This window comes from Drosophila serrata, unplaced genomic scaffold (assembly GCF_035046125.1).
Source record: "Drosophila serrata isolate PLE 108 unplaced genomic scaffold, ASM3504612v1 contig_272, whole genome shotgun sequence".
NCBI lineage: Eukaryota > Metazoa > Arthropoda > Insecta > Diptera > Drosophilidae > Drosophila > Drosophila serrata.
The window spans coordinates 3850155-3872383 of NW_028257170.1; the positions used below are offsets into that span (position 1 = coordinate 3850155).

A 22229-nucleotide genomic window follows, 5' to 3' on the forward strand; every position below is an offset into this window, starting at 1 on the left:
CGCATAAATAATTAGCAGGAAATGTATTAAATCCATGGAAACAACTCTCGCTAAATTGGCTTCATTCGCTGACATTTGCATTCACATAAATTTAAACTAACTTTTAAATTTAATTTGTGTACATTATTGGCGTTGGTTATTATCCCCATTTCCCTTACCCCTGCTTGTATTAATTAGTGTTTTTTAAATTGAATTGAATACTCTGTCTCTGTTTAGATGAGAAACCAAACTAATTTTGCGTTGAACTTGATGATCGATGTTAAGTGTGCCTATCGAGCTCCCTCTCTGTTTCCACATACAAAGATATGTTGCCAATACATTATTTTACTTTCCCTATCGTTGCCAAAAAAAATAATAAACACATACACCACCACAGACACAGCGACATCAAGGACTATATAAAGAATATGATGCATAACGAAAATTTCTATTTAAAATTTAACATCAATTAATTATATAGTCTTTGGCGAAATACCTACACACGCGCACTTTTAGCCACAGAATAAATGAATCGAGAATATTTTGTAAGCAACTTCTCCACAAAGGACAATGCCTAAGAATCAGGAGTAAATTAAATAAAGGATCGAATTAAAACCAAGAGCTACTGAGGACTATGATGGAAAATATATAATAAAAATTTCGACAAGATGATATTGAAGCAATATGGCGGTGACTATGTTCATAGAAAATCTTTCCCAACTTCTTCCAATTACACGAAATAATAATAATAATAATTAATACAATATTTAAAGCATATAACTGAACACGATATTCTAGCTAATGCAAATTAAGAAAAAAACTACAAACAAATTAGTAACACAAAGAACACACACACACACAAACTAATTGCAATTGCATGCAGCCTGACAGCAGAAAAAAGGACACTTGTCTGCTGTCAGGATTCGCCACGCCACTCTCAACCTTCCGGCTGACCTTTGCCTGAACTTATTCGGTTGAGTCCCCAAACACACAAAGTCTTACACACACACACACACACACCAATCGATAAACGATATGAAAATTTCCTTCTATATAATATATTCTATATATATGTTAACCCCGCAACTTTATATGTGAATGTCCTTTGCTTCTTCTACTTCTACCACTACTTCTTCTTCATCCTCAACTTTTCTTCCTCTCGAGCGCCTTGAATTTCCGAACTTAAGATGCCTGCCGCTGCTGCTGCATCTTGAAACAAGCAAACTTTGTTTTGTATGAAACACTCGTGTTTATCTACGATTTTATCCTCTAAACTGGTACAAAAGTCCTTGAGATTCGTAGAAAGAAGGGGTTCCATGCCTGTACCACACGGCGGATGAGTGATGAGCGTGTGATAAATCTGGGATTACTATTAAATTTATAGTTTGAAGGTTTATTAGAATTGGAAAATATTAACGAATTACTCTTGTTGGTAGAGTTAATTATTAAACTTATAATCTAAATTATTTTTTAGCAACTAAGAATTTAAAAATGAAAGATAGTCGCATAGTAAATATTGTAATTTAGTAAGAAATATTAATTTATTCAAAGCTTAGGATAAATATTTACTTGACTTGTAGTTCAGTAATTCAAGGCTTAAGCAAGAAGGTCTTCCTTAAACTTATTTAAATAACACAACAGAATCAGCATTTGGGGTTAGTTTGTACATACTTGTATAGTTCAATTTTCAAAAGGAAGAGTTAATTTAAAAAGTTACACAACTTTTTAATTATTTAAGCTATACATTTTTTCAATTTTTAAATAATATATATAGTCAGTCCGCGTGATAATCTCTTAGAATTCAAAACTACTTTCAATATTTTGCGAATGATTTGGCTGCTTGGGAGCACTGCTGCTTGCACTCGCTTCGCTTGCTTTCCAAACGCTTCGGAATGATCTTATGCTGTGGCTATGCATCTCTCTGTCTCTCTCTCTCGCTGTCTCTATCTATATATATATATAAATATATTATATATATCTTTCATAAATAACTTATTTACTATCTTTCTCTCCCACGCCGATTCTCCCAACGAAAACGCTTCCGATAAACTCAATTCAATTTTGATACAGCAAACCCATCCGCACATTCCCTTCCCCCCACCAGCCTGATACACCTGTATGACACCTGTCCCATTTGATTCGTTTCATTCACAGGTTCTCGAAGACCAAGTCTAGCGTCGGTGCACAGCACTAGTTCCTCGGTGCGCAGCTACAGCATGATGCGCTTCGAGAAGGAGGTGCAGCAGAAGGAGATCCGGCAGGAGATGAAGCTGCGCCTGGCCCGGCTGCAGCAGCAGGCACATCTCACCCAGAACAAGCCGCAGATTGTCATCGGTGAGGCACTGCTCCAGCATGGTGCCCTCAGTCGGGTGACCATGCCCACGCCAAGTCCACTAACGCCCAACTCCCTGGACGAGCTGCTGCCGTCGCTGGATGAGAATCAGGAGGTGGGTTTTAATATTTACTTAAGATTGTGAAGTTATGAAAAGAAATATAATATGTATTCCATCCACAGTATCCACCCAGACTGGAAACTACCTTTAAGCAGCTGATACAGCCTCAGATATCGGGATCAGGAAGCATAACAGGAGCCGGAGCCGGAGCAGGAGCCTCAGGAATGGGGGCCGTGTTGCGAGCAGCTGCCTCGCAGTCATCTCCTGGCAGTGCTAATGGCTACCACGGACCCTGCAGCTCCTCGACTGAGGCCCTTTAAAGTTAGTCGTTGCGTTGTACTTAGCTCGTAAGTAATCAATGATTTCTCCTCTAATTTGCGTTATAGTCGGAGTCGCACCCACGAGTCGGAGTTGGGTTGATTTAAATGAATTCAAATTGAACGTCAAACGTGTTGTAGTCGCGACAGCTTAGATTATGTGTAACATAGTAAGTAACCCCCAGAGCTAGGCTAAGACTAACCTAAGTGAGTTCTCAAATTAGACAGCCTTTGTGTGTATCATATACCTATTGTAGGGAGCTAGCAAATCGAAATCGAAATCGAAAAAAAAAAGGAAACCAACATTTTATACGTGTGTGTATATTGTCATACAATTTTTGTAGAAGTTATACAAGCGAAAATCGAATGGATGCCCGGCTAGAGAATTGGCAATGCCACTTGGCTTTTCACTTATATGTACTTAATTGTAGAGATCAACCATGAATTGATTAGTTTAAACCTTAGTCCTAGTGTTTATCGTTAGTGGAGATAGTACTGATACAAAATACGCAAGATGAATTTATACAAAATCGGTTTATACAAAGCAGTAAGTACTCGCGATGGAACACTGAATCGGAATATATTACGCCAGATGGTTCTAGCTAAATCAATAATTATGTTAAGTCATCGCCACGAAAATAATAATAATAAATCAAAAGCGTTAATAGCGTAAAAGGGGGAGGCCAGTCATGCCAGTTTCTTTGTAGGAATAGGAATAGGATTAGACATAGGAATAGGAATAGGAATAGTAGGAACAGGATTCTCACTGAACGCTGGACGGAGCAAGGTCAATTTTAGTTTACGATTTACGAATTTTTCTACAAGAGGCGTTTCAAGTGAATACAATAATCGAATATGTGTAGATCAAATGTACATTACTATACTTACTCGAGATGGTAATAGTATTATCATTTAATGTTTGATACCAAGGTTGTTGACCGTAGTTGATGTTCTCTATCTATCTACATCGTTTGGTTCCATGATTTATCGTATCCTATCCTATATAGATCCGTTCTCAAAGCAGCTATCTAAAGATCGTTACATATACACACAACTATACAGCATATATATATGCATAGATATATGCGTATATTATGTACTTAACTATGCTATACATACGATGAGTAGACACACATATCTGGAGTTCAGTGTTGGTTGATGTGTTCGGGAGTACATTATATATATTACTATATATAGAAATAAATGCAAATTTTGTGTTTTCAACAAATGGTATAATGGAGTTTTACTTGTTTGCGAAAGGGTGTTTTAATAAATGATTTAAATTAATGCCACGCGAAGGAGCTTTATAGCCATTAAGCAACCATCATGGAGTTGAAATCTCACCCAAAGTAGCTCAGACAAGTAAGATTTATTTGCATTAAGGGGTTTGAAAATATATACCTTAAACTCCATAAAAGATATTTAGAATTTTCTAACAAACAATTTGCAATGATCTCTCGATGAGTGGAACCGAAACACCTACTAGTCCACCTCCTCAATGGTGGGGCCAGACCCACCGGTTGGTCCCGGATTTGGACCACCGGCTGAAGGTGGAGACGTAGGCATGCCGGCACCCTGATATAACCTCGTGATGATCGGACTGCAGATGCGTTCCAGCTCCTGCTGTTTGTGCTCGAACTCCTGCCGCTCGGCCAGCTGATTGGCATCCAGCCAGGCGATGGTCTCGTTGCAGCGCTGCTGTATGGTCTCCCGATCGGTGTCACTAATCCTGGAGCGCAGTTGTTCATCATCCAGGGTGGAGCGCAGCTGGAAACAGTATGACTCCAGTTGGTTCTTGGCATTAACCCGCTCGCGCTGCTCATCGTCCGCCTGCCGATAAGCCTCCGCATCGTTGACCATCCGCTCAATGTCCTCCTTGCTCAGCCGACCCTTGTCATTGGTGATGGTGATGCGGTTCTCCTTGCCCGTCGACTTCTCCAGAGCCGACACATTGAGTATCCCATTGGCATCGATATCGAAGGTGACCTCCACCTGGGGCACTCCTCGAGGTGCCGGCGGAATGGCTGAGAGCTCAAACTTGCCTAGATTGTTATTGTCGCGGGTCATAGCCCTCTCGCCCTCGAACACCTGGATGAGTACGCCCGGCTGATTGTCCGCATAAGTGGTAAAGATCTGCGTCTGCTTCGTGGGTATGGTGGTGTTCCGCTTGATCAGCGTGGTCATCACTCCGCCAGCGGTCTCAATGCCCAAGGACAGCGGCGTCACATCGAGCAGGAGCAGATCCTGCACAGCCTCTGACTTGTCGCCATGCAGAATGGCTGCCTGAACGGCGGCACCGTAAGCCACTGCCTCGTCGGGATTGATGGACTTGTTCAGTTCCTTGCCGTTGAAGAAGTCCTGCAGAAGGCGTTGCACCTTGGGTATCCTTGTAGAGCCACCAACGAGCACAATGTCATGAATCTGACCCTTGTCCATTTTGGCGTCACGTAGCGCCTTAGCCACCGGCTCCATGGTGCCCCGGAAGAGATCCCCGTTGAGCTCCTCGAAGCGGGCACGCGTAACCGCGGTGTAAAAGTCGATGCCCTCGAACAGGGAGTCGATCTCGATGCTGGCCTGTGTGGAGGAGGACAGGGTCCTTTTGGCTCGCTCACAGGCGGTGCGCAGGCGCCTCAGAGCCCGTTTATTCTGGCCAAGATCACGCTTGTGCTTGCGCTGGAACTCCTGCACGAAATGATTCACCAGCCGGTTGTCAAAGTCCTCGCCACCAAGATGCGTATCTCCGGCTGTAGCCTTCACCTCGAAGATACCATCCTCAATGGTCAGCACGGACACGTCGAAGGTGCCGCCGCCCAGATCGAAGATCAGGACATTCCGCTCGCTGGTGCCCTGCTTGTCCAAGCCATAGGCAATGGCCGCCGCCGTAGGCTCGTTGATGATCCGGAGCACGTTCAGGCCGGCGATGGCACCCGCATCCTTGGTGGCCTGGCGCTGCGAGTCGTTGAAGTAGGCGGGCACAGTGACCACAGCATCCGTCACAGTTCCACCCAGATACGCCTCGGCTGTCTCGCGCATCTTGGTCAGCACCATCGAGGACACCTCCTCTGGATAGAAGCTCTTCCTTTCGCCCTTGTACTCCACACGGATCCTCGGCTTGCCGTTCTCGGAGACCACCTCGAAGGGCCAGTGCTTCATGTCCGCCTGCACGGTGGCGTCATCGAAGCGGCGGCCAATCAACCGCTTGGCATCTGCAAGTCAGAAGTCACTCGATCAGAATCCAACAAAAAGAAACCACCTTGGGGCGCACTTGGACAACAGAATCGCTTTATTGGCTAACATATAGGGTGTGTGGTAATTGGTAATTGGTATTTGGACTTGTGTTTGCTTTGTTTGTGTGTCTGGGTGCAGGTCTAGGTCACAGTCTAGGCTAATCTAGCCGGACTTCTAAGCGGACCCTGACCCTGAAATGAAAGTACAAAAATAGAAAGAAAGAAGACTCGCATTAGATCTGCTCAGCAAATCTTTCGGAGGATGGGAATGGAATGTCAAAAAACTCTACAGAAATGATGGGAAAAGAGGTTACTTTAAAGATCTATCTTTCTATCTATATGTACAGGTTTTTTTTTATCCATTTAATGATATTATTAAGTAGGATAGCATAAGAATTAAGGTCTGAAATGATGTTACTTTCTATAGCTCTACTTTTATTTGTCTTGAAATTTCAATAACAACCAATAAAGCTAACTTCGAGAAGACGATTTTGTATATCCTTGAAGTTAGCCATAGGATCATGGGTTCAATCAATCATAACTAAGAATTATTATGGGAAAATCTAATATCTCTAATACTCTAAGCTTGTTTTGCCAAGGTATTTAGTACATATATGATATTTTTTACTAGCTCTAAGCATATTTATCTTCTGCCAAGGTATTGAGTTATATTTATTACTAATTCTTCTTCGCTGCCTTTCATTATTAGCTTTGTTTTTCCGAAATCAAAGACATTGTCGCGAAAAACCAGCGACATTCCTCCACGCAGCCAACGTGAAAAGTATTTATGCAAAACCGAACGCTTTTCTTGTCACCAAAACAATTTTGCACTGAGACTTATTTTCATTTATTTTGGCCAACACAAATGATGCCAATAAACGCGACAGCCAAGAGAGCTTGTTGGCCAAGAGGAAGAAGGAGGAGGAGTGGCAGTGGCTGCCTCATCAACCTCACCCCGGGAGGCGAAAGAACTGACACAACAAGTGGACGTGTCACTAGGCCAAATGTAGTGGGATTGGAAACAGTAGGGGGTCGGGTGTGGGCGGAGGATACCATATCTCTCTCGCTTGCACTGGCGGAAAATTAAATGTATGAGGTGGTGGAGGAGGAGACTGCACATTTTGGCGCCAGCGAGTGAGAACTTTCTTAAAATAACCAGAATGCGAGATGTGCGAGTAATAAACAAAATGTGCGGGCACAGTTCATTCATGAAAATGTTTTGCCAGTAATTAAATCGGATCACTGCACGGCAGAGATCCGTGAGGGACTGGGACAGGGACAGGGACGACGACTCACCGAAGATCGTATTGTTGGGATTCATGGCCACCTGATTCTTGGCCGCATCGCCTATGAGACGCTCCGACTCCGTGAACGCCACATAGCTGGGCGTGGTGCGGTTGCCCTGATCGTTGGCTATGATCTCCACCTTGCCATGCTGAAAGACGCCGACACACGAGTACGTGGTACCAAGGTCAATGCCAACCGCTGGTAATTTGGGCATCCTCGCTGCGGCTTTAATTAGACCCTCAACGCGCCAAACACGCCAACCACGCCAAGGTCCCCGTCCCCGAGAGAAATAGAGAACGACGAGCAGAATCGACGACAAAATCGAGATCGAAAATAAAAAGAAAATGAAATTAAAATCACAGTTTCCCCCTTCCCAGGCGGCAGTCGGGTTACACAATCCGAGGATCCTCTCACCCAGTTCCGAAGCTAAGCCAAGTTAGCTTCACGCGACTCCTAGAAGGCGAAGCGATACAGATACAGGGAGATGATCAGGAATAGCAGCACGAAGGTCAGGACTCGGAAGAATTCGAGCGCCTTTTCTCTTTGCAGCTCCACAGCGTCTTCCGTTTGTCCTCACGTTGCCACAATGAAAACCAGTGCGATCCTCTTTCTTGGGACTCTCGGAACTCTCCTCTGGGTACTCGCTCTCTGCAAGATTGGATGATGCACGCGCCACGACGGCCACCAGACAACTGGCTGGCCGAGTGTTGCTACAACCGATCCCTTGCCAAAATCGTTCGATCATCGATTTGATGATGACGATGATGTTGCTCTGCCAACATCAGCATAACAGCGCTCATCGAGAGGCGACTGCATTCGCTGCATTTTGGGGTAAGATCTCACCTGGCCATAGTATCTCTTTATGCTAATGCTATATAGTAACATTAACATTTCGATCCCTTCTTCTTTGGTTGCCTTTTATATTATAAAGTTTTCTGGTTATTTCTTTTACAATATGAATGTAGTAATTCATAAAAGATAAAGAATTCAAATCACTTTGAATCGTTGAAGGAGAAATTTTTATATGATTCCGGTGACCTGACCCATTTGGAGCATTCAAAGACATCCGGCAACAGCTCAGGGTTCCTTTTGTAGCTCCCTTTTGGCTCTGCAAGAGTATTACAATCGTGTATATTAAGAATAATATTAGTTCATGACTTCTACTTACGATTACCATGAGATTTTCCTTGCGTTATGCTTGTGGTAAATATAAGTTGATAATAACTGCGACTGTCAACCCAAGGCGTCTAAGAGTTAGTTAATATCTACCACTGATTTACAATTATTTCAATTCCTCATTTATATATCTCTTAGCAGTGCATCTTCATCAATGACCAGGGCATCATCGCTGCACACAGCCGAGTCGATTTCCTCATCCAGATCAAAAAATTCATCATCATCGAAAGATAAAGACGCAGTTGGGACCACCGATGACACTGCTACTGTGGGGGGTATTTCTATCAGTGGTGGCATTTCTACCAGCGGAGCCATTTCTACCAGCGGAGGCATTTCTACCAGTGGGTGCATTTCCTCGTCACGCACTTCGTTAACAAGTACCATCTTGGGCATGGACAGGCTCAGCTCTTGGACAGCCTGCTCCACAGGATCAACTACCTTTGGCGCGGCATTAGGGGAAGAAGAAGACTCGTCTTCACTATCCGAGATTTCGATGACTAAGCTGAAATCAGTAATGTCCAATTTTATGGCAGCAGCAAGTGGCGCAGTGGCGATGGGACCCCGTGGGGACATTATGCTTAGGATGTCGTTGGTTATCAGCCAGCCAGCACAACCTTCAGGCCGGTGTAGCACAAAGGTGCGTTGAAAGTGTCGCTTCTCCCAGCCTGGGGAGGTATGCTCTTTGAAGTGACCCGTCACTGCTAGGATGCGCAATTGATTGTTGAACATCAGGACATCCACGCTGGCCCTCTGGATGCTCGTGACCATTCGAGGAAAGCGTCCAAAGGCTTGAGTCACAGCCAAGCTGCCCACCTGCAGCTTCCCTTTGAGCGCGAATGAAGACTGGAGGCTCTGATGGTTTCGATTGTACAACCTGTAGACGCTCACACGGCTGAGCTGCTTCGGAACACTCAGTGAGAAGGTGGCTTGAGTGTCGTAATATTTGGTGAGTTGGTGGCGCTCGGCGGGATCGTCAAAGCTGTCAAAAAAGCATTTGACAAACCGTTGGGAAAATTCTATTCCAGTGGAGCCGGACTCGCCGCCTTGTAATTGCTGAAATGTAGGAAATGTATTCAGCAAGAGAGCCTTGGGATATGAATGCACACAGCCATGAATGTCCTTCAGCTGCGGAAGGATCGCTCTAATTTCATCAGATTTTAGTTTGCTCACGTCGTTGCCCCTCAGCAGCAGCGTCTTGATTGGAAGCTTGCTGAGATACTTTAGCTCAGCCAATTCGTTGATCTTATTGGCGCTGATGTCGAGGCGCTCTAGAGCGCTGAAGTCATCCGCCGAGACATCATCAAAGGCTTTTAAGGAGCACACATAATTGTTGCTCAAGATGATCCCTGCCACTTCGTTCTGGAGCACGCGGCGCGCCACCTTTAAAGTTCCCTCCAAGAACTTTATAACGTGTAGTGGGCAAAAGTGGTCAGAAAGGTTAGGATCTGCGTGGAATCGAGATAAGTCCAGGGTACGTGTCGCAGCCATGTAACGCCCGCGCAGGGCAGCTTCTACTGCTTTCTCGAATTCTGCAAAAACTGTACCGTCAAGAATTGGAAGTCCCGGTTTCACATGCACCTCCAACGGCTGACAAGTATACATGACCATGACATTCTCCCGCAGACGATTAAGCCTGTTAGCGTATAGTGAGTTGTCCAGCATGAACTCGACACGGTCATTGTTGTCAGCAGGTCCGCTGCGACGGTAGTTGAAAAATTTCACCTTCAACGGGACCAGGACCCAGTCCAGCGCCATGCGAATGGCAGAATCCGGCAGGCCGGCGCACTTGGCCATGGTCACCGTATACCAGCCGGTGACGGTGTCCGGGCCCTGCTCCGAAGCAAGCGCAAGCGTCTCCATTACAGGACGTACATCCGAAGCGGTAATCATCTGCCGCACGTAGGTCTCGAGCTCTCTGCGGTCCTGGAAGTTCTTCCGCAGGTCATTGAGCGCTGGTCGGGTTTGCGGCTGCGCCTTAAGGGTGGTGCTGAGGCGTGTGTCGCCATTATTGTTTTTGTTATTATTTAAAACTCGCATCGTCACTGTTTTAAAAATCAGAAATGAGAAATTGACAGATTCTAGCGGAAGCTACGAAGTGAAAAATTTTCTTTTGACGCGAACTTAAGCAGTGCTGTCAAGCGGCAGAAGAACTTAGTGACAGATTGAGTTTTGCAACACTTAAACTAGAAGCATTTGCGGTACAATGTGCCCCCAAAAGTGCAGTTTTATAGGTGATTCGTGTTTTTCTTATTTTTTAATCGAACAAAAAAGTTAATAAAATAACTTGTTAATAATGTTATTTTTATAAATAATGTCGTTTAGTACTAGTTCCCTTTTTCTTAACTCCGAAAGACGCCGTACAGTAGAGATTTTTGAAATTGTATAGAAAGTTTGTCGCGTCTGTCATTTTGTTTTGATTATATTTTACTAAAACTATTTAAAGTTTTTCCAATTTATATAATATTTAAACTGCAATAATGTAAGCTGTCGAATTAATATAATTAATTATAAGAAAAAACTTTAAGTATTAAACGAGTTGCGGAACATGCCATGTCAACATCTATGTGTGTTTCTCAACACGTTTCTTAGCAACTTGTGCCTAGCAACATTTCCGGAAACTACTAATCAGATTTTATTATTAATTAATTTTCCCGTATAACTATAGTTCTTAATAATCTAAATTCATAATAATTTATGTATATCCATATTTTAGCCATACATACAAATGTATAAATAACAAAAATTTTAGCCAAAGTCAAGGGTGTGGGGCCTTGGCAATCTGCTTTATATTGGGGTATGACAAGAACTGAATGAAAGCTAAAGTCGAAGACATTTGTTTTGGCCTTGCCAGCAGCTGTTCTGCCAACATATTTGTTGACACACTTCGTGAAACTCTACCGGCAGTGAAATCATTTAAATACCGACGATCCCCAAGATAATTATGTTATTACCTGCTCTAAAGTTGATCCACATAAGATAAATCTTCGCAATGAAACACTTTGTACTCTGTGCTCTGGCAGCTCTCGTCCTGTTCCAGGCAGCTGCAATGGGTTTTAAGGTAAAACGCGTTATCTATGTGGTAACACAAACCAACGCCACTGAGACCGCAACGACACCTGCACCCACAACCAACACCACCACCGTTGCACCACCGGTGATTGTTTATTGCACCTGGAAGAACAACTGGTGTCGTCCCGTTTCGAACAGGAACTGCAAGTGGGGCTTCTGCAAGTTCTCCGGTTAGATAGTCACAATAAAGACAAATAGCGATTACCACCATATGTTTGTTGGCTTTTATTTGAAAGTCTGGCTTTTGGTAAAAAAAAACCAGCTGGACTTGCTGGAACGGTTTCAATCTTAACTGGCGGTTAAGGGTTCGTATGAAAGCTTTAGCAAAAATAATGATCCATACTAGACTTAGTAACTAACTAAATTCGATTCAAGCAAATGATCACCTAATGCGGGTTAAAGCTTAATGGGTTATTAGCGCTAGGATACAAAGGATATACTTGTGTATATAGAGAGGTGTCATAGAAATCGCTTTGGATTTGAATTCAATTAAAATAATTTCCAAATTTTAAGTATAATGATTAATTTCAAATCTACAGCGCCTTCTGCCGCCCCAATGATAGGGTTAGTTAGTTGTATGAATAGTATTCAGTTTGGTGTGAAGGTTGAAACTAAAAACCTTATATCAACAAGATGAACATATCGCGCAATCTATTTTTAGATTTAAACGCTTAAAGCATTGTACTAGCAAGAGAATCGCTTACAAGAAAATTGCTTGTATATGACAATTCGAATGCATGGGCTTTATGCATCTTGTTATTATAAGGTTCTAGGTGAAACAATACTTGGTAATCGGATTAAACTAGGATTACATTCTAGGGTTATGCAATGCAGACTAATCTTAACGTAGGATATGCATATGTGGTGGACAAAGGCTTCGAATTGAATATTACATTCAGGTTTTCAATGTATATTGTTTTATTATGAAGTTTTTTTTTTGTTTTGGCAACTCAAACATAACTAAGAACTGAAAGTGGGTTCACAAGAATATATTCATTATATACTTATATAGCACTCAAGGGGAGCCAAAGTAATTGTATTATGTTTTGAAGCAAGAGAAATAGTTGGTTGCTTCTGCACCTTTTACAATTTCAAATGATTTTTAGATCTGGAGTTGATAATATAGAAAATATAAACGGGTTGCAGACCTTCTGATAAGACAATACATATTGCTATCGTTTAGTTGTTGTTTGTATTTTATATGTATATATGCGATAATATTAGATAATGTAAGTTCGTTCAATACTCTTATAGGTTATTATCAATTGTTTGTTTGGTTTTCTTTTTGTTGTGGCCCTTCGGGGCCACTGAGCAGGGGTCTTATGGTATATATTTTTTCACTTGCTAATATTTATTCGATTGGCTTATGCTTCATAACGTTCGTAGAATTTTTGCATTGCTTTTACAAAAATATACAGCTATCAATCATTTATCGTTTGAATTATCATTCTCATTCTCAATCCTCTTATCTTTTTTTTATGATTCGTAAGGCAAAGTTCGTGTCTATGTTTACTTTTTTTCTATAATATCTAGCTATGTATGTAGGTTCATGGGTTCTGTGAGTGCAAAGTTCTCGGTTTGTTAAACTAAATGCATAATTTCTCGTAATATTAATTAATAAACATAAATGCTAGTGTCTCGGAAATCACTAGGCAAATGGGAGTTGGGGGAACATATACACAAAAGAGCGAAACACAGAATACAAAAAGGATGGATACATGAATGGTCATGGAAATTCGGTTCGGACCAGGTGCTCTCAGCGCCTAACGATGCTAGAGGGCCGCGGCAGGCCGCTGCGCTTCATCTGCGAAGGCGGACGTAGACCCGAGGGCTTCGGTATGCCGGTGGCCCCCGTTGTTACCTGGGTTAGCTTGGAGGTTAGAGCCTGTGTGTCGAAGGAGGAGGGCTGAGGAACATTGCCGCCGTTGGTTGTTGACCTAATAGTGTTGTCCTTGCTGTGTCCATACAGACTACCGCGCGATGAGGCTGAGGAGAGGCTCTAAAATAGATTTCATTGCACAAATTAGCAAGCAAAAAAGAATAACTTCTTGGTTTGACTCACCTCTGGAGTTTCCGCCTCAGGTGCTGCTTTAACGCTCAGGCTGTAATAGCCGGACGAAGGACGAGCCAGGCCATTAGCTCCCACACGCTTAGCACCAGTCAGACCAGGAGCACGGAGACCACTAACCAACTTGGGCACCTTAAATACCGAGTCGTCCTGAGGAGGAGAAGGGCAGAAAAACTTAAGCAATGAAACTTATAAGTTGGCTATGAAGTACTCACCTCCTGAGGCTGCATTGGTCCTCGCAGTCCGCTTATAAGCTTGCTGGGCTGCGCACCAGGTCGCCGCAGGCCACCTCCCAAACTGGGCCTTGGCAGAGCTCCAGCTCCCGCCGCCGTTCCACCACCAATGCCACTCAATGTTGAGGACAAGTTGTGGAACGATTTGGACTTGATGCCCATGGGACTCTTAAGTTCGCCACTGCCGGTAGCCGGTGGCGCTGGTACAGTGACGGGCATGGCACCGGATGGAGCGGCGTTCAGACCAGCACCGGCTGACGTGGCTTTGCTTACCGTGGTGAACTTCTGGAGGCCACTTATGTATCGCGGCCGAGAGAGGGATCGTGGCTGGGGAAGCGAGGGCGCGGGCAGCGCCGCTGTTTCCGATTCCTGTTGCAGCATCGGTCTTCGTTGGAGCAGGGCCTTCTCTTTGGGTTTCTTGTAGGTCAAATAGTTGCTCCCCACCTTGTTGTTATTGTTGTTGCTAAGGACCGAATTCTGATCGCGACGCGACAGGCGACCAGGCGGCGAACCCTGACGCTGCGGCGGTTCTACCTGCTCCTCCTCCAGCTGCCCTTCCTCCCCAAATTGCTGCTGATGATGTTGTTCCTCTTCCGGCTCCGGTTGCTCTTGCTGCAGTTCATCGTCTATACAAGGCACTATAATCTCTGGCTGCAGGCGCATCTCCTTCGAAATCTTGATGGTCTTGAAGCGGTCACGATCTCGTTCCCTTCGCTCCGCCAACTTGTAGGTGGAAGGGTCCTTTTCTGTGGCCGCCTGAGGCTTTGAAGGCTCTTCCGCTGGTTCGGGATCGGGCTGAGGTTCGGCTGCAGGCGCCTCTCTCCGCTGGACGATGAACGAGGCCGAATTGCAGCTAGCATTGCTCGCATTGCTGCCGTGCATGACACTCAGATTGACATCGTCGTAGAGCCGACTGCGACGGCTAAGAAGCCGCTCTCCGCTACTGCTGCTGTTGTTACTGTTGCTTAAGTGGCTCAGGTTGAGCTGCGGTGTCTCCACCTTCTCGGCTGGCGACTGCTGCTGATGCTGCTCATCCATTTCCCGTTCTCCTTCATCTACCTCCGTGGGATCGTCCCGATGAAAGCGCCGCCTGATGGTATCCAGAGACTTTTGCATCTTCAGCTGGTGCTCGCTCAGCGTGTTCACCTTGCCCAGTTCCGCAAGCATGTGCTCAAACTGCTCCTCGTCGCCCTGCTGAGCCAGCATCTCCACCTCTGCCTCGGCCAAGTCCATGACGCACTGCATTTGCTTGTGCTGCTCGGACATCTGCAGGCTGTACGTGCCATCCAGCGGCTGTTCGATCTGCTCCAGCAGTTCCATCGTATCCAGCACGAACTTTTCACCGTTAAAAGGGGCTGCTGCTGCTACTTCTGCGCCTGCCCTAGCAGGCGGCTCGAAGGTAGTATTATGTTGTCGTCCATGTCCCTGCAATGCCCTCTGCGGCGTGGTGGATACAATCGGTGACAGATTCATGTCCACATGCCCCTTTACCGTCGGCGTGTACGCACCATGCTTGTTGTTGTTATTATTATTGTTGTTGGGGTAGAAGTGGGAGCGCAAGTTGGTGGTCAGTGGAGTTGATTCCATGGTAAGCAAAGGCAGCTTGCGATCGACATTCTCAGGTGTTTCACAACGAGCCTCCGGTGTATTGCATCCCTCGGTATAGGTGGTGTTCATCTGGCGCGCCGTCAAGAGTTGCGTCTCGTCTGCTGCCGCTGTACTTGCGGCGGGTCTCTTGAAGGTTGCATTCCCATCAATAGGCAGGGATCTATCGGCATCCGATGGCAAAATAGAGGCTGTCAGGCTGTCGACCAAATTGAAGGTTGTATCGCCGATCATCTCCTCGCTCAGGATTAGGGTACGCTGCAGGGCGGGACAGACTGCTGGAGGCAAGCCCACAGGCATTGTTCGATCTGCTGCAGCCAGGGGATTGGACATACTGTCCGTGCTGTTGTCCATGGTACTGCAGCCGGAGGCGGTCTTGCTCAGCGTCAGCGATATCTCGTCGATCTGCCCGATGTGCGAGTCCTTTATCAAAGTGCCATCGTCCTCGCACATGGTCAGCGATTCCAGCGCCTTGCGATCCCTGATCATGTCGCTGAGCGTGTAGCACCCGACGCCCGTGTTGTTGTCCGCTGTCTGGTTGTTGGTCAGCGTTGTGGTCAGACTCGGCTCCTGCTCCAGTCCAATTGTGGATTGGAGAAAGTTGAGGTTCGTAAAGTCGGCGGACGTGATAAGCGAATTGTTCATCCGTTCCGTGTTCATGGAGGAGCAAATGGAAGACGGAGGAGAGGTGTCCTGCAGGAAGGATTTGTGCATGTTCGTGGTGACCAGGCCGCCAATTTCCAGTTGGAGCATCCCAGGCGGAGTGCCGGCAACTGCTCCGGAGTCCACTCCTGCTCCATTTTGGCTCTGTAAGAGGATTACAATGCTTAATTATTCGGAATAATTTAAATACTCATCTTTAACTTACGAAATCCAAATTGCGACGTTTGGGGCGGGTGAAGGTCTTCGAGTTGTGTTTGTAGGCTTTTGGGGAATAGAAGGTAATAAAGAGTGTTAGCTCATTGGAAATTGGGCTTGACTTATTGGCGACTTATTTATCTATGCCTTATGGACCTAGTGAAAGCTTAATCCTACAACTGAATGATATCTTTTGGATCAAAATTTATACATCTCCGAAGAGCACTTCCTCATCGATGACCAGAGAATCATCGATCCATAGAGCTGTGTCAATCTCCTGCTCTAAGTCTTTGTCGATATCGATGACTAAAGGAGTGGCGGACACAGTTGACGGTATAGCCACCAGCGGAGGCATTTCCATCAGTGGCATTTCCTCGTCACGTGTTTGGGTAACGAGTGCCATCCTGGGCATGGATAGGCTCAGCTCTTGAACAGCCTGGTCCACGGCATCTATAACTAGCTTTGGCGAGGCATTATTAGCAGAAGTAGACTGCTTCACTTCTCTGTCCCCGATGGGTGAGCTGGAATTAATACTGTCTGGGTTTATGAAAATCTTTTGTGGCACAGTGGCGATGGGACCATGTTGATCTATGTGCGTAGAAATTATGCTTAGCATGTCGTTGGTTATCATCCAGCCAGCACAACCTTCAGGCCGATGTAGCACAAAGGTGCGTTGAAAGTGTCGCTGTTCCCAGCCCTGGGAGGTGTGCTCCTTAAAGTAGCCCGTCAGTGCTAGGATACGCAGACGGTTGTTGAACATCAGGACGTCCACGCTGGCCCTCTGGATGCTCGTGACCATTCGGGAAAAGCGTCCAAGGGCTTGAGTCACAGCCAAGCTGCCCACCTGTAGCTTGCCGATGCGTGCGAACGAAGACTGGAGGCTCTGATGGTTGCGATTGTACAACCTGTAGACGCTTACATGGCTGAGCTGCTTCGGAGCACTCAGTGAGAAGGTGGCTTGATTGTCGTAGAATTTGGTGAGCTGGTGGCGCTGGGCGGGATCGTCAAAGATGTCAAAATAGGACTTGACAAACCGTTGGCTAAACTTTATGCCAGTGGAGCCGGAATCGCCGCCATTTAGTTGTTTGAATTTAGGCAGATTATTTAGCAAGGTAGCTGTGGGCTTCGTTTGCAAGCAGCCATGAATGTCCTTCAGCTGCGGAAGGATAGCCTTTATGTCATCCGATTCAAGTTTTGTCACCTCGTTGCCCCACAGCAGCAGCGTCTTGATTGGAAGCTTGCTGAGATACTTTAGCTCAGCCAATTCGTTGATATTATTGGCGCTGATGTCGAGGCGCTCTAGAGCGCTGAAGTCATCCGCCGAGATATTAGCAAAGGCTTTTAGGGAGCATAGATAGTTGTTGCTCAAGATGATTCCTGTCACTTCGTTCTGGAGCTCTCGGCGCGCCACCTTCAAAGTTCCCTCCAAGAACTTTACAACATGAAGTGGGCAAAAATGTTCAGAAAGGTGAGGATCTGCGTGGAATCGGGATAAATCCAAGGTACGTGTCGCAGCTTTGTATCGCCCGCGCAGGGCAGCTTCCACCGCTTTCTCGAATGCCGTGGAAACTGCAGCGTCAATGATTGGAAGACCAGGTTTCACATGCACCTCCAACGGCTGACAAGTATACATGACCATGACATTCTCCCGCAGACGATTAAGCCTGTTAGCGTATAGTGAGTTGTCCAGCATGAACTCGACACGGTCATTGTTGTCAGCAGGTCCACTGCGTCTGAAGTTGAAAATGTCCACATGCAGCGGCACCATAACCCAGTTGAGCGCCGTGTAAATGGTAGAATCCGGCAGGCCGGCGCACTTGGCCATGGTCACCGTATACCAGCCGGTGACAGTGGCCGGGCCCTGCTCCGAAGCACGCGAGAGCGTCTCCATTACAGGAAGCACGTCCGACGTGTTAATCAGCTGGCGTACGTAGGTCTCCAGGTCTCTGCGCTCTTGCAAATTCTTCCGCAGATCATTGAGTGCCGGTTGGGCTTGTGGCTGCGCCTTAAAGGTGGTGCTGAGACGTTTGTCCCCAACATTGCTTTTTATATTTTCCAAGAATCGCATCGTGTAATTCGAGTTTTATTCATGAAAAAATCAGAGCGATCGCCAGTCAAGCGCAAACTAAGTTTACCGTTTAATCAGTGCTGTCAAATGCCTGCAGAGCTTAGTGTTAGATCAGTTTTGCAACACCAAAAGGGAAGTTGTAAAAAAGATCTGGGCGCCTTCAAAAGCGCATCTGTGATTCGTGACCTCAAATAGGAATAGTATTTATAAAAGACCTGAATATATTTAATCAATTGTTTTTCGTAATCTTTTTAGGGTCTACCCCAAATTCAGAACATCTTAAAATTGATAGAATTGAGAACAAGATCAGTGAATGCGATTTGTTTCAATTGTGTCTTATTTTGTCAAATCACTGCTCCAAGTTAAAAAACTATATTTTGTATGTGATAATATCATAAGCAGAATGATTAATTGGTATATTCCATCTCATCTCATCTTTCTACAATATCTATTAGCAGGTAACCATCATCAAAAAAGAGTGCTCGGCGTGACTACATTTCGAACGAACTAAGTCATCTAATCGATTTTTGATCCTACGGTTCTCCGGTTACCACCTCGATAATTGCTAGGCAGATTAAAATTGTTTCACGCATCGCTTGATTGACTTTCGCTGGCTGGGCAGGAAGTAAATCGGATTTATATAATGCTCACTTATTATGCGAGATTCTTGCCATATTTGCATAGCCCGTTTTCTGTGACCGTACCACGCACAGCTGTTCGCGACCACTGAAACGCGTGTGTATGTGTGCGCTTGATTAATTACCGTAACAATAACATTGGCGCTGCTGGCCAATTATGGCCACAACCACTTGGCAGACAACAACAGTAAGTACCACCGGACTGTCTCCTGCCCACGTTGAACGCGAACTTTGTCAACGTAGCCGCCGCCAGTTTAACCCAAATTTGTTTTAGAAAGCGCAACTGCAGGCACTACTGCAACTGTTTGTGTGTGTGTTTGTCTGCATCGGTATGTGTGGAAAGGCTTACCCTCGTTGTTGTACGGTAACTGTGGATGCAGTTGCAGCGGCTGCGACTGATTATTCGATTTCCACTGCTGCAGAATGTTGGAGACATCATCGTGGGTCTTGTCCGCCAGAAATCTGCCAAGGAGTACAAGTACCAAGTACCATGCATGAGTATTTTTAGCATTATTGCCTGTGCCTGCCTGTGCTGAGCCAGCAACAACAACAACAGAGGCAGCAACAAAAACAAGGGTGCATCACTCACATATATGAATCATCCTTCAGTGCCTCATCGATGTCCAGGATATCCATGTCCGGCGATGGGAGAGACTTTATGCTTAGCTTAAAACACTGAATATGTAATCCTAAACCATTGCGAGAAACGACAACAAAGAGACCTTCGCGAGTTTGTGTTTGACAATACAAGATACTAATTTTGCTCAAAGCTGGTAGAGATGAGCGATATCTCGTGACTGGTCACGAGTATTTTTAAAGCGATGACTGTGATTGTGAATGGCGAATTTGTGAAAAATATAAGTTGATAATACCACAAAATATTTCAGTTTTATGTATAGTAACAAAAGTTAAAAGAGATAATAAATACTATTAAAAAGTAAATACAATATAATTTCAAAAATATTCAGATATATAGAATGAATTAAAATATTGTTGGAAGGGTAAAAGAAGGTAAAAAAGAAAGATTTATATTCACTTACTTTACTTACTATTAATGTTAATAATGTTAATGTTAAATGTTATTATATATTAATTTTCATACAGTTGCTGTTTAATTAGTTTCCAGTTACTTCGTGACTAGATATACGATACGATACCAACTATCGCGTATTCGCGCACAGCTGACAACCCTGGTCGAGAACGTTCACATTGTAAAGTTGGCATGAAGGTGCCCATAATTTCTTGGATATTTTGAAATTCCAAACATCTGTTGCTGCAGGGATCAAGATCACAGAAGATGGAAAGATTGGACGGCGGCAGCATGGAGAAGAACTGCAGGGTCTGTGCCGGCCACTCGACTCTACTGGTGGACCCCTTCTCCACGGAGATCTCCGATCCGCCGATTTCAGAAATGCTTAACTCGATTCTGGCCGAAAACTGCCGCGTCAATCGGGATGCTCTGCCTCAGAAAATCTGTCCAACCTGCTTGGTGGCCGCCCAGCAAGCGTTCCACTTTAAACTCAAGTGCGAAAGGAGCTATCGTTACTTTACCGACCTCGTCACGGCGGCAACCTCCGGCGACGTTATTCGGGATAAGAGCCGAGGCAGGAGTGCTGCCAAGGAATCGCTCATTGCCTTCGAGATGGTCGGATGTGAGGACCCGCTGGACACCACAGAGCTGCCAAAAAGCGAAGAGGAAGATAATGAACTTGTTGTGAAAGATGACATCGATTCCGGGTCCTCGGAGTTAGTTCCCGGCTTATACGTAGCTCTCGAATGTATGTGCATATATAAATATTCTTAATTTTCACCGATGTATAAATACTTATATTAATACAGTGGACATGAATGATGACATAAAGTTAGAAAAAGAGCAGAGGTCCAACGGGGCTTCAATCGACGGTGCGGATAAACACGCTGAAGAAGAGGACGCGGAGGACTATGATGAGGACGACGAGGATGACGACGAAAGAGTTGATTGGTCCGATGGCTGGTCCGAAGACCAAGAGGAGTCTAGGATGCCTCAGGATTCAGAGACCACAACACGAGCTGTCGAGAAGGATCTATCCCTGCTGTGCACAGAGTGCGGATTGACCTGCAAGTCGCACAAGTTGCTGACCAGGCACATCGCTCGACACAAGGAAAATAAGGATCCTCAGCGACAACATTTGTGCGACACCTGTGGCCGGGGCTTCAGGACAAAGGCTCAGCTTACAATCCACACGCGAAGACATACGGGAGAACGACCCTTTAAATGTACCATCTGCCCGAAGGCGTACACGCACGGTCCTACGCTCAGGATGCACATGCTGACCCACGACGAGACGAAGGCCCACAAGTGCCTGGATTGCGAAAAGTCCTTCTACAGCATATCCAGTCTGAGGGCCCATCAGAGGTGGCATTCGGGCGACCGACCTTACCAGTGTCCCGATTGCTCCCAGACCTTCGCCAAAAACTCGGGACTGAAGCTCCACCAGCGCCTGCACACCGGTGAGCGACCGTTCAAGTGTCATCTGTGCGATCAGGGTTTCGTCCAGAACCACCATCTTGTCACCCACCTACGCGTTCACAACAAGGATCGGCAGTTCAAGTGCCCCGACTGCGACAAGTCCTTCTTCGAGAAGTCCAACATGAAGAAACATCAGCGCACCCATTCCGACGTTAAACCGTTCCAGTGTGAGGAGTGCGGCCGCGGCTTCTCACACAATCATCACCTGAAGAATCACCTCCGCGTCCACACCGGCGAGAAGCCCTACAAGTGCGATAGGTGCGACAAGCGTTTCTGCGCGAATCAGTCGCTAGCGAAGCACATTCTCTGGCACGAGGAGAACCAGGATCGAGCATACAATTGCTCCAAGTGCCACAAGGGCTTCGACAAACTCCAGGGCTTACGAGCGCACGAGAAGAAGCATCGGAGGCAAGATGAACCGAACCAGCTGCACCAGTGTCCGCATTGTGATGTCAAATTCGCTCTGAAGAAGACAATGGACAAACACATTGGCAGTCATAAAATAAGGCCCTATCCATGTTTAGAATGCCCGGAGGGCTTCTTCTCTCAAAAGAGCTACAAAAAGCACCTGCGTCTGCATAATCTCAAGAAATAGTAGTTAATTTTTATGAAGAACATGAATTATTCGACCATTATCAAATCATTATCACCTGTGTGCAAATGATTGCTTCCAAAGCATATATTTTAAGTATACAATGTTGCAATCGAAGTATACATTTTTTATGTTTTATGTAAAGTTGATAAATATATAGATTTATATGGAAACGACTTGTTATACATATATAACAACAAAAGGTAAAAG

At 45.3% G+C, this 22229-nt stretch overlaps 7 protein-coding genes across 9 annotated transcripts; 3 read left to right on the plus strand and 4 right to left on the minus strand.

Moving 5' to 3' along the window:
* The first annotated feature begins 2138 nt into the window (after positions 1–2138).
* Positions 2139–3917, plus strand: LOC147643489 (uncharacterized). The gene is made up of 3 exons (XM_086834339.1): positions 2139–2426; positions 2495–2693; positions 2759–3917. Exons 1-2 carry the CDS (start codon positions 2196–2198, stop codon positions 2690–2692), a joined length of 429 nt encoding a protein of 142 aa, XP_086690465.1. The 5' UTR covers positions 2139–2195; the 3' UTR covers position 2693; positions 2759–3917.
* Positions 3918–4039: 122 nt separating this feature from the next.
* Positions 4040–7912, minus strand: Hsc70-1 (Heat shock protein 70 cognate 1). Of its 3 annotated transcripts, none has more exons than XM_020958735.2 (3): positions 7618–7912; positions 7213–7441; positions 4040–5895 (listed from the first exon to the last, which is right to left on the minus strand). In XM_020958735.2, exons 2-3 carry the CDS (start codon positions 7415–7417, stop codon positions 4172–4174), a joined length of 1929 nt encoding a protein of 642 aa, XP_020814394.1. In that variant the 5' UTR covers positions 7418–7441; positions 7618–7912; the 3' UTR covers positions 4040–4171. The 3 variants fall into 3 exon arrangements, with proteins under 3 accessions (XP_020814394.1, XP_020814404.1, XP_020814412.1); XM_020958745.2 differs by having other exon boundaries at positions 7213–7428; positions 7618–7901; XM_020958753.2 differs by having other exon boundaries at positions 7213–7422; positions 7618–7898.
* A 175-nt stretch (positions 7913–8087) lies between these two features.
* On the minus strand, positions 8088–10521 carry LOC110188855 (nuclear RNA export factor 1-like). The gene is made up of 2 exons (XM_086834338.1): positions 8372–10521; positions 8088–8311 (listed from the first exon to the last, which is right to left on the minus strand). The coding sequence occupies exon 1, from the start codon at positions 10414–10416 to the stop codon at positions 8503–8505; it is 1914 nt and encodes a 637-aa protein (XP_086690464.1). The 5' UTR covers positions 10417–10521; the 3' UTR covers positions 8088–8311; positions 8372–8502.
* Positions 10522–11283: 762 nt separating this feature from the next.
* Positions 11284–11660, plus strand: LOC110188961 (uncharacterized). Its single transcript, XM_086834344.1, has one exon. It carries the CDS (start codon positions 11369–11371, stop codon positions 11621–11623), a length of 255 nt encoding a protein of 84 aa, XP_086690470.1. The 5' UTR covers positions 11284–11368; the 3' UTR covers positions 11624–11660.
* ssp2 (short spindle 2) lies at positions 11650–19700 on the minus strand. Its single transcript, XM_020958886.2, has 6 exons — positions 19508–19700; positions 19268–19380; positions 16223–16278; positions 13732–16161; positions 13511–13666; positions 11650–13447 (listed from the first exon to the last, which is right to left on the minus strand). Exons 1-6 carry the CDS (start codon positions 19552–19554, stop codon positions 13205–13207), a joined length of 3045 nt encoding a protein of 1014 aa, XP_020814545.2. The 5' UTR covers positions 19555–19700; the 3' UTR covers positions 11650–13204.
* Positions 16260–19153, minus strand: LOC110188954 (Nuclear export factor 3). Its single transcript, XM_020958896.2, has one exon. It carries the CDS (start codon positions 18278–18280, stop codon positions 16418–16420), a length of 1863 nt encoding a protein of 620 aa, XP_020814555.2. The 5' UTR covers positions 18281–19153; the 3' UTR covers positions 16260–16417.
* A 37-nt stretch (positions 19701–19737) lies between the features above and the next one.
* On the plus strand, positions 19738–22228 carry Meics (Meiotic central spindle). Its single transcript, XM_020961657.2, has 2 exons — positions 19738–20696; positions 20758–22228. The coding sequence occupies exons 1-2, from the start codon at positions 20216–20218 to the stop codon at positions 22020–22022; spliced, it is 1746 nt and encodes a 581-aa protein (XP_020817316.2). The 5' UTR covers positions 19738–20215; the 3' UTR covers positions 22023–22228.
* Position 22229: the final 1 nt, after the last annotated feature.

Coding starts and splice junctions, on each gene's coding strand:
- LOC147643489 (XM_086834339.1), top strand. CDS start 2,196: ATGATGCGCTTCGAGAAGGAGGTGCAGCAGAAGGAGATCCGGCAGGAG. Junction 2,427..2,494: donor CGCTGGATGAGAATCAGGAG/GTGGGTTTTAAT, acceptor TTCCATCCACAG/TATCCACCCAGACTGGAAAC.
- ssp2 (XM_020958886.2), bottom strand. CDS start 19,554: ATGGATATCCTGGACATCGATGAGGCACTGAAGGATGATTCATATAT. Junction 19,381..19,507: donor CTGAAGGATGATTCATATAT/GTGAGTGATGCA, acceptor ACTCCTTGGCAG/ATTTCTGGCGGACAAGACCC. Junction 16,279..19,267: donor GTTACCGTACAACAACGAGG/GTAAGCCTTTCC, acceptor ATTCCCCAAAAG/CCTACAAACACAACTCGAAG.
- LOC110188954 (XM_020958896.2), bottom strand. CDS start 18,280: ATGCGATTCTTGGAAAATATAAAAAGCAATGTTGGGGACAAACGTCTC.
- Meics (XM_020961657.2), top strand. CDS start 20,216: ATGGAAAGATTGGACGGCGGCAGCATGGAGAAGAACTGCAGGGTCTGT. Junction 20,697..20,757: donor CTTATACGTAGCTCTCGAAT/GTATGTGCATAT, acceptor ATATTAATACAG/TGGACATGAATGATGACATA.
- LOC110188855 (XM_086834338.1), bottom strand. CDS start 10,416: ATGCGAGTTTTAAATAATAACAAAAACAATAATGGCGACACACGCCTC.
- Hsc70-1 (XM_020958735.2), bottom strand. CDS start 7,417: ATGCCCAAATTACCAGCGGTTGGCATTGACCTTGGTACCACGTACTCG. Junction 5,896..7,212: donor TCCCAACAATACGATCTTCG/GTGAGTCGTCGT, acceptor TCTGACTTGCAG/ATGCCAAGCGGTTGATTGGC.
- LOC110188961 (XM_086834344.1), top strand. CDS start 11,369: ATGAAACACTTTGTACTCTGTGCTCTGGCAGCTCTCGTCCTGTTCCAG.